This window comes from Mesocricetus auratus, unplaced genomic scaffold (assembly GCF_017639785.1).
Source record: "Mesocricetus auratus isolate SY011 unplaced genomic scaffold, BCM_Maur_2.0 Super-Scaffold_6730, whole genome shotgun sequence".
Classification (NCBI taxonomy): domain Eukaryota; kingdom Metazoa; phylum Chordata; class Mammalia; order Rodentia; family Cricetidae; genus Mesocricetus; species Mesocricetus auratus.
The window spans coordinates 7,186,592-7,196,848 of NW_024429184.1; the positions used below are offsets into that span (position 1 = coordinate 7,186,592).

Genomic DNA, 10,257 nt, shown 5'->3' on the forward strand with positions numbered 1-10,257 from the left:
GGCCTGGAGGAAGTGAAGGGATAAGGGGGCGATGTAATTCTATTAATTAAAATTATTTTAAAATGAAAAATTCCTAACTCTAAATTATATTGAGAAAGTGTCTTTCACCTTCATACTGTAACATCTAAAACCTATCCAACAGCCACAAAAATTACTATAATTTTATGAAGCGGCTCTTAGAAACTTTCACTAATCGATTTCTTTCTATTATTCCCAGAATTTTGCTGGAGGACGGGCATATCCATATGGAGACAGCCAATGACTCCATGTTGACAGAATTTGTCTTGGTGGGGCTCTCTGACCACCCAAAGCTCCAGAAAGTTCTATTCGTGCTAGTTTTATTCACATATGTGATGATCCTGCTTGGAAATGGAGTCCTTGTCTCGGTAGTCATCTATGATGTGCGCCTGCACACCCCCATGTATTTCTTCCTCTGCAACCTTTCCTTCCTGGATATCTTTTACACAAGCTCTTCTGTCCCACTGATTCTCGGTAGCTTTCTGAAGGGAAGGAAGAGGGTTTCCTTCCCTGAGTGCATGGTGCAAATGTTCTTTTCCTTTGCCATGGGTGCCACAGAATGTGTGCTTCTAGGCATGATGGCACTTGACCGCTTTCTGGCCATCTGTTACCCGCTGAGGTACCCTGCCATCATGAGCAAGGGTACCTATGTGCCCATGGCAGCTGGATGCTGGGTCGCTGGGTTTCTTGACTCATTGGTGCAGACATCTCTTGCAGTGCGATTACCATTCTGTACTAATAACGTCATTCACCACTTTGAGTGTGAAATTCTGGCCATTCTGAAACTGGCTTGTGCGGATATTTCAATCAATGTGATTAGCATGGCAGGGTCAAATTTGCTTTTTCTAGCTGTGCCATTGTCAGTCATTGCTGTCTCTTATGTTTTCATCGTTGCCACTATTCTGAGGATCCCTTCCACTGAAGGAAAACAGAAGGCCTTCTCCACATGCTCTGCCCACCTGACAGTGGTGATTATATTCTATGGAACCATCTTCTTCATGTACGCAACGCCCAAGTCTAAAGCTACTGCGGGGGCAGAATATCAGAGCTTGACTGAGGCCCTTATCTCCTTCTTCTATGGGATGATGACCCCCATGCTCAATCCTCTCATCTACAGTCTGAGGAACAAGGATGTGAAGGCTGCTGTTCAGAACATGCTGGGAGGAAAGTGTCTGATAAAACATAAGTGATTATATAGACCACATGACTCACTGTTCCAAGTTGCTACAGACACGGGATTCAGAAAGATCAAAATGCTGCATGTATATTCAAAGCCATTAAGCATGGTATTGGTTGCTTTTGCTACAGTTATGTTTTTTTACATAAATGCAGAAATGAGACATAATGACATTTGTAAAGTATGCTGTTATAGAAATGAAAGGATCCTGGAAATATTTCAGTGATTGCTTAGCAAGGAGACACAAACCCTTAACCATTTAGAAGATAATGGGGAAGTGTTTTAAGAAACACCTTATTTTAAAGTCCTTAGCAGCGGTTTGTAGCCTTTGTAGGTGCACTGTGAATGAGTGGGCAAAGTGACTATTAAATAGTATAAGATGCAGAACATTCAGTTCATTTTCTCACTTCCTTATCATTCGTATTCAACACCGTGTAAATTCCCCAGTGATAGAATCTTACCTGTTCTTTAGCTTACAGGAACCCAAGTGATAATCATCTGGAACATAGTAAATGTTAACTATTTTTAAATTATAGAATCTTACCTGTTCTTTAGCTTACAGGAACCCAAGTGATAATCATCTGGAACATAGTAATGTTAACTATTTTTAAATTATAGAATCTTACATGTTCTTTAGCTTACAGGAACCCAAGTGATAATCATCTGGAACATAGCAATGCTAACTATTTTTAAATTATAGAATCTTACCTGTTCTTTAGCTTACAGGAACCCAAGTGATAATCATCTGGAACATAGCAATGTTAACTATTTTTAAATTATGTATGAGCCACATTCTTCAGTTATTTGGTCAGAGTCTACATGTCACCTGCCAAACATGTCACGGAATCAGTAATTAAATTTTCATTGTGGCAAGCCATAGGGGTTTAGAGAGTGATACTGTGTCCTACCCATTCTAAATACCCCCTCCCCTGCCCCCATGTAATGTGTATTCTTCCTTCCAGCTTCCTGGGTCCCACCGCTGTCTTAGCCCCCAAATAACACACGAGACACTATGTTACTTACAAAGCTGTCGGCTGTTTGCTATGGTTTCTCATTGGCTATCTCTGACTTAACTATTAACCCATAATTATGAATCTATATATTTTTATTCTTGCTGAGAGTGCAACCTCATGTGTCCTTTCTTCCTGAGATCACATGTCGACTCCCTCCTCTTAACTACATTTCCCAGAATACCCCCCGACTCCTAGTCCCACCTATCTTGCTTCCCTATTGGCCAACAGGGCTTTATTTATCAACCAATAATACAACATATACACAGAAGTACTTCCCCTCTCCCCCTTCCCACATACACACATACTACAGGGAGAAGTTACAATACAAAGCAAAGCTGGAAGATCTCCAGGATACAATAATAATAATATTATCCCTCTGGGAAATGCCAGCATCTGTCAGCCAATATGTCTTGAAACCTAGTTCTCATTTAGAGATCTGAACCCAGAGCTCTTGCATTGTGCCTGAACACATTAAAGCAAACTAGGTTTTCAGACAAACTGTTTGGTTTTACAGATAGATGTATTTGGCATAACTGAACCTCAAGCACATACTGTTAACATTCTGGAAGCATAGATTTGAATATTACAATTTCCAGGGAAATACATAAGTTCCAAATCCTAAACATGTCCCTAGAGTGATTTCACAAAAGACAAGCTCAATCAACTCCTTTAAATGGGGCATATTTTCTAGTTCATTAGAAACATTTGCACTGTCACCAGCTAATAAGACTTCAAATCAGTGTCCCTTGTATCAACTAAACATAAATACAAAGGCTCTTTGGGAAAAATCATCTTTAGTTTTCATTCAAGGTTCAGACAAAAGTAAAATATATAAAATATACTGAATGAACCACTTTATTGAGACTCCATGTACACTATAACCATAAACAAGGTAAGTAGGCCAAGCCTATTTTGAAAGTAATAGTATATTAAAAGATGTCTGTTATTCAGTATACAACTGTTAATACGCCACTTTGCCTTAATATGGTCTGGATGTTTTAAAGAGATATGTGTATGTATAAGAAAAAAAGGTTGAAATTAAAAGACAGAAGACATATGCTATGCAAATTATTCCAAGACTGATATTTCTATATAAATGACTAACAAATAGATTTATGACCAAATAAAATCTATTTCCAATAAAGTGATAGCTGCATTATTATAGAAAGTAAATTTAACCAAAGAGATATACATACAATTCTAAGTGGTAACCTCTTAATAAAAGTCTTTCAAGAGGAAAAATGGAAGGCATATAATGGCCTTACATCCTCTCAAGTATTAAGACAATGAATAAATATTTGTAATGACATAAAATATTTGAGGAAAAAAATCAATCTAACTCTGATGGAACATACATTCTTCTAAAGTATATGTAGGATGTTTTTAAAAACCTAAATTATGTCAAACTGTGTGCATGCCCAGCAATTTCTAAGAAATTATATTAACTAGTCTACACTCAGTGAGCATTGTGACTCAGGGCTTTGCCAAACCATAAAACCACTGGATACGCATAGAGATGAGGGTTTCAGTGTGGTACCCTTAAGGAAGAAGAGAAGGTGGAAGGGATTTTTACTTGGTTATAGAGGCTGAAACTCTGTTAAGTCTGAATGTGCAGTTTTAGACTGTGTGCATCAGATGCTCGCATCCATACCTGCCTTGCTTGCATCCATCTTAAGAGCCCATGCAAATGATTTTTCTTTCTGAACCTTAGATGTTCTCAGTTATTTTGAGTCTTAAACACACTACTTTAAAAATCCATGCTATGTAGTCCTTCTCTCATGCCAGACGCTGATTTATTCCACAAACCCAGGGTAAGAGATTTAGGGAGCTCCGTTGTTAAGGGTAACAGTGGATTTCCAGGATGAAGGCAACCAAGTAGCACATAACTACTGATTCTGGGACTGTGTTTGATGCTTCAGATAATATGATTCTTCATGTAAATATTCCACATCATGACTTTTTAGTGTGTGGAAAAATCATTGCAGCCATTTCTTGCCTCCTCACACTTTTTAGGAAAAGAAGTACTATTGTTAACAGGAGAAGCAAGGAGGCTTGCTAAGGGTTGGAAGGGAGTCAAGGATGTGCAGAGACAGAGCCAAAAGCCAAGGTACTCTGAAAGCCTAAAACTGAATAACTTAATGCTAGGAAAGAAAATTATAGATACTGACATCAAACTAACAGAAAAATTATCATGGAAAGGGGGCACTCTGAGTCAATACATCCAAGATTATCTCCATTGAGGCAGGTTAGGAAATCATCTGTGGTGAGTCAAGTCAATGGATGTAATAGGATCATTAGGACTCTAATCTATATTACAGAGAGTCCTCATTAGTGGGTAATGCTGTATTATTCACAATAGCTATGCTATAAAACAAGACTAGATGTCCCACCACAGATTAACAAGGAAAATATTGTATGTATGTATGTATGTATGTATGTATGTATGTATGCATGCATACAATGGAATTTTCTTTGTTAACTGTGAATGAGTTGCTTGCAGGATAGATACAACTGTAGATAATCACATGAAGCAAATTAAGCCATTTTCAGAAGGACAAACATTCCTTCTCTTATTTGTAATTCTTAGATTTTTATGCAGCTACCTAAGGCTATATTTGCATATTTATGTGACATAAAAGTAGGGGCTGAATTTTCTAGGCGAACAAGCATGAGTAACAGGGGACACTGACATGAAGAGAGAGTAGGGAAGTATGGAGAATATCTTACATGTAACTGAAAAACTTAAAAATTCCAAATAAAAAATTTAAAAAGGAGTCTTCAAGAGACCAGACAGAAATTTGTATTTACTATCATGTCTACTATTTACAAATACTTTTTGTAAATCAGAGAAAAGCCAGTAAACACATGTTGCTGAGGTGCAGTTAATTTTAATAAAAGCTGAAATATATGCATGTTGTGTTCTATAAATTACATATATCATGCCAAAGTTAAATGTATTACCGTAGGTCACATGTCTGGGAGCAGTTTAGTTAGGACACAAATACCATTAAATAATCTCCCAAGTTCATACACCAATTGCCCTACAATGTCACTTCACTTCAGTTTTGTTTACTGAAAAAAAAGACCTGTTAAGATCCCCCAGTTTTCTGTTCTGTGAGGCGTTGGCCATATAAACAAAGGGATTTCAGAGAGGCATAGGAAGTTTCCATTTCTTTTCTTCTTGTTATCTCATAGCCAGGTAATCCCCTCCCACAGGAGAACAGAACGCAGTCAGTATTTATACCTGAGCACAGAACCACATCTCAGAAGGTGTCATTATAAGTTTACTGACCTACTTCTGCCTGATTGAAAGGAACAAATAAGTTGCATAGGGCTGGGATCCCATGTGCCTGCTAACGGTCTAAAGTCAAGCTGTTAAATTGAAAGGGTAACTTTAACATCACTCTTCCCTCCACAAGTCTCCTGGAGGGGGTCATGGGGTCGAGTTCCTAGGAGATTGGTTCCTCCCTTAGTTAAAACTATACAAGAAAGAGTTATGTGATTTATCATGTGAGATAATCTCAAAGTGTATTCAGTACTCTGTGGAAGTCATGTCATGCTCTATGTAGGTCCATTAATTGGATATTCTGTAACCTGAAAACAAAACAGAACAAGAAATAGTGTAAAAGAGATGTATTCCAATAAAAACAGTCAGAGTTATTGACTGGCGAAAAAATGAATATATAATATTGTGTTTTGTTTAGTCATGTGGGACTTGTCCAACACTTCCTATCTAGTCTGTTACTCTCAAATACATTAATTATGTAGCAAGGAAAATATTTGAATGAGGACGCATTAAGTCATGAAAACAGTTCATTTTCATCCCTGAGAGTTAATGTAAAGTTCATGTAAATATTATATTTTTAAAAAATGATGGAGTTCCTTGGAATAGAATAAGCCAGCCTTTTGGAGTGTGAAATTCTTTTTTCTTTCAATATTTGCATTAATCCAAGAAAATTATGGGAAGCATACCAAGGAAACTCCAATGGTAATGTAAGATAGGATCTGACTTAGTCACTCTCACATTGCTGTGAAGAGTCACACTGGCCAAAGCAATTATAACAAAGGAAAATGTGTAGTTTGGGGCTGGCTCACAGTTTCAGAATTAGTTCATTGTCATCATGGTGGAAAGCAGATAAACATTGTACTCGAGGAGTAGCTGAGAGCTTTACATCCTGATCTGTGAGCAGTGGACACACACACACACACACACACACACACACACACACACACACACAGACACACACACACAGAGGGAGAGAGACAGAGAGACAGAGAGAGACAGAGACAGAAACAGAGACAGAGACACAGAAAGAGACAGAGAGAAAGAGAGAATGGGCCTGGTGTGTGGGCTTTGGAAACCCCAAAGCCCACCCCAATTGGCATACTTCCTTAAAGAAGGAAATAAACTGTATTTCCATAACTTATCAAGGAATCCATGCTGCATTTTAGCAGCAGTGATTCATTTTGAAACCTTTTTCTATTCATTGTTTTTGTTTCATATTTAATCAGAAAGATTAACACATCTGTTTAGTGTCACCAAGTTTAGGCAAAAAACAAAACATTCAAACATTGGTTCCTGTACAATAAAGCAATGTTGATTTTCCTCGAGATGCTGTCAAATGTCAGCAATCATGATAAGGATGGGGTGACATATTGTTTACAAATCAATAAAGCTTGCTTGGGAAGCAGAATGCAGAGCTAACCACAGAGGCCAAGTAGTGATGTTACACACCTTTAATCTCAGGATTCAGGAGAAGAGGCAGATGGAGCTCTGTGAGTTCACGACCACCCTGGGCTCCATGAGAGTGAATCAGTTTAAAAGAGAAACAGAGCCCATGGCTTTAATCCAAACACTAGAGAGGCATAAAAGGAAGAGTCAAAGGGTCTCATGTGAGATTTACTTTCCAGGCACAGGGAAGACAGAATCACTCTTTTAGGCTGATGTACAGGTAGCAGCTGCTGGCTGACTGTTTTGCTTCTCTTACTTTCAGCTTGAATCCTAATATCTGTTTCTGGGTTTTTATTATTTGTGCTACATAAGTCTGTTTAAAAACATTCATGTAGGTGACTGATGAGATACTTATAAGGTTTATTTTATGACTCAAATAGCTTAGTAGAATCTGCTAAGCCAACATGGACCCTGAAATTCAGAAATGTCTAGTGACTTCTGTGCAGCTGTAGATATGGAGCTTGACCAACCTGGCTCAACCAACTCTGAATCACTTTGCCCTTCTTCCTCTCAAGTAGGAGAGAGGCTTTTCTCCCCTAGAGTCAGGTCAAATCAGCATTCAGAAGAGAACGCACAGTAGGAGTCCTCTAAAACCTCTCATTCCTAAGATGCTTTCTCCAGCAATACAGGAAACATAACTGAAGCTTGCATGAGCAAGACTTAGAAATAGCTTGCAAATTCTTGAATGTTATCATGAGAACAGAGTGATCATGATTCCCTTAGAGAATTATGAAGGTTATATTCACACAGCTGTAAATACAACAGAAAGCAAAGAGCACCTTGGTGGTTATGATTATCCTAAGGTAGTTCATCTCACTTCACACAATGCTATGAGCTTCAGTGGGCTGGGGAGAGCGGAAGGTGGTGACCATTAGTTGTTCTGCATGTATCTTACTGTAGTCAAACTGACTCATTATAAGATAGTATCTGTCTGATATCCATCAGTTCGAGTTTGAGTATTTTTATAGAATACTTCCTTTTCTTTGTGCTTTTGTAGTTAATAACAGAAGTAGATGAGAGTATACTTTAATGAAATAAAATAGAAGGATTCTCTTTATGCAGTAAGTTACAGTAATTATAACGTTATTATAGCGTTAAAAGAGAAAGCATAAAATGCCCATTATTTAAACAGATCATATTTTAGATAAAAGTGAAATATAAATGAAATGTAGAAAAATAAATCAGTCTATTATAAATGATGTCTTCACTGGGAATTTGATAGCATACAAAAAACTGATTACGACATACTATTGAGTATAAAAGAATGTTTGAATCATCTTCTTTATTTTTTATACACATACACAGACAAACTGACACACAATACTGAGAGTCACTTAGTCATTTATATGTATATGTGTTTAGGACTGACTACATGGTATTAGAAAAATCTATCAATTGGCTCATCCCTGGTAAAGATTGATTCGCTTCTCTTAATGCCTATAGCTCCTTATCTAAGGGTAGGGATGTGGGATTTCACCCATCCATGTTGGCGTGTTAACTGGTGCTTTCATTGTGCAGGTCTTGTTTAGGTGACCCATGGATGTATCATTGGGATTGGGCACCCCATAGTCACTTGTTCTCTGTATTCTGGTCAGTTGTAGCTTTCTGTGATGGTCTCTGTCGCCTACAAAACGAAGGTTCACTGAATATGGGTGAAAGTTGTACTTATCTGTGAACATAAGGATAGGCATTTAGAATGCAATTAGGAATTATAATGGTTTCAAGAATCATCAGTGGTAGATTTTCCTCTAAGATCTGTGACTTCACCAATCACAGGCAGTTGATTAGGTCGCAATACCAGGCACGAATTCCCTTGTACTGAGCAGGGCTTAAGTTTAACTGGAGATCTGTTGCTTACTCTCAAGAAATAAAGTGCCACTATTATAACCTTGTTCTATCTACCATGCTGGTCATTGTTGTGGTTCCTAGACTTTACAGCTTGCTTTTTTCCTTGGTAGCTGGTACAGCATGGTTGGGTACTATGAGAGCTTTTTCTCAGCAAGGCAGCTTCTGCATCAGTTCTGTCTTGAGTTCTCCAAGTTCTGTGTCCAAAGTATGTGGTGTCTTCTGCAATTATGTCTCACCTTCAAGTTCTGGAAGGAAACCAATGGTGATGACAATGGCCTGTATGGGTAAAAGAGTATGTTTTATAGAAACAGAAAAAAAGCTCTGGTTCTAGGAAATTGAGTGAAAACACTCAAGAAATTTAGAAACAAATGAAAATGCCCAAAATATGAAAATCGTAGGCTAAAGTTTAGTAATATCTTTAATAAAATTTATTTTTTCAGGTACTATAAAATAACTTTTAAGTAAGAATAAATAAGAATAACGATAGAAAAGAAACTGATGTCATCTGTAGCACCAGTTCTAATTCATCTTAATAATAAAAAGCTGGAGTCAGACATTGGGGGTGGAAGCCGAAAGATCAGAGAAGCAGAGCTGTCAGCCACTGTGTTTTCACCTCTACAAAATCCTCAGATCAAAAAGAGACCAAACTTTTGTCTCTCTCCACTTTATATTCCCCTATCTGCCCAGACATAGCAATTCCTGTCTGTCTGTACAGACCTCCAGACCTCTATCGTTAACTAGTGACTAGCTTCACTCTCTTATCTTCAGGCAAGCTTTACTTGTTATAGTAGAAACAAGATATCACCACAACCATCTTAGTTGGTGAGAGTCAGAGAAGCAAAATTAGACTCTATGTCAAAGAAAAAAGAGGAGACTTTGGAAATCCACATAGGAAACAGTCCAGTTATAATTTCCATTGCTGGGACAAACACCGTGACCAAAATCACCTTAGGGGAGAAAAGGGCAGAGTCATCTTACAGGTTACAGTCCATCAAAGAGGGAAGCCACAGCAGGGACTAAGGCAAACTTAATGCAGAAACCATGGGGGAACCCTACTTGCTGAGCCATGCTTACTGGCTTTCTTATACACCCCAGGACCCACTCTGCTAAGTGCCACCACTTTTGGCTGGGCCCTCTATGGCAGCAGATAAGACAATAGTCGGGCATGCCTGGAGGACAGTCTGATTGGGACAGTCTCTCAACTGAGAGTCCCTGATCAGGTGACTCTAGGCTGGGACAGGACGTCAGTTAGAGCTAAGTAGGATAAGACACAAAAGCATACCTGAAAAGAACACAGAAAACATCCAAGAAAATCCAGAGATAAAAGTATGACCTAAAGCACAGCAAAAATAAAAAAGTAAAAAAAAAAAAAAGCAAAGATGAAGATACCTGAAGGTGTGTGCTAGTCTCTACATGTACATACACACATGAGTACTCAACTTCATGTGGACATGAGCACCCACACACAT

General features: G+C 38.2%; 1 protein-coding gene across 1 annotated transcript; it reads left to right on the plus strand.

Moving 5' to 3' along the window:
* Positions 1–245: 245 nt before the first annotated feature.
* LOC121138904 (olfactory receptor 13C8-like) lies at positions 246–1,208 on the plus strand. Its single transcript, XM_040741960.1, has one exon. The coding sequence runs from the start codon at positions 246–248 to the stop codon at positions 1,206–1,208; it is 963 nt and encodes a 320-aa protein (XP_040597894.1).
* Positions 1,209–10,257: the final 9,049 nt, after the last annotated feature.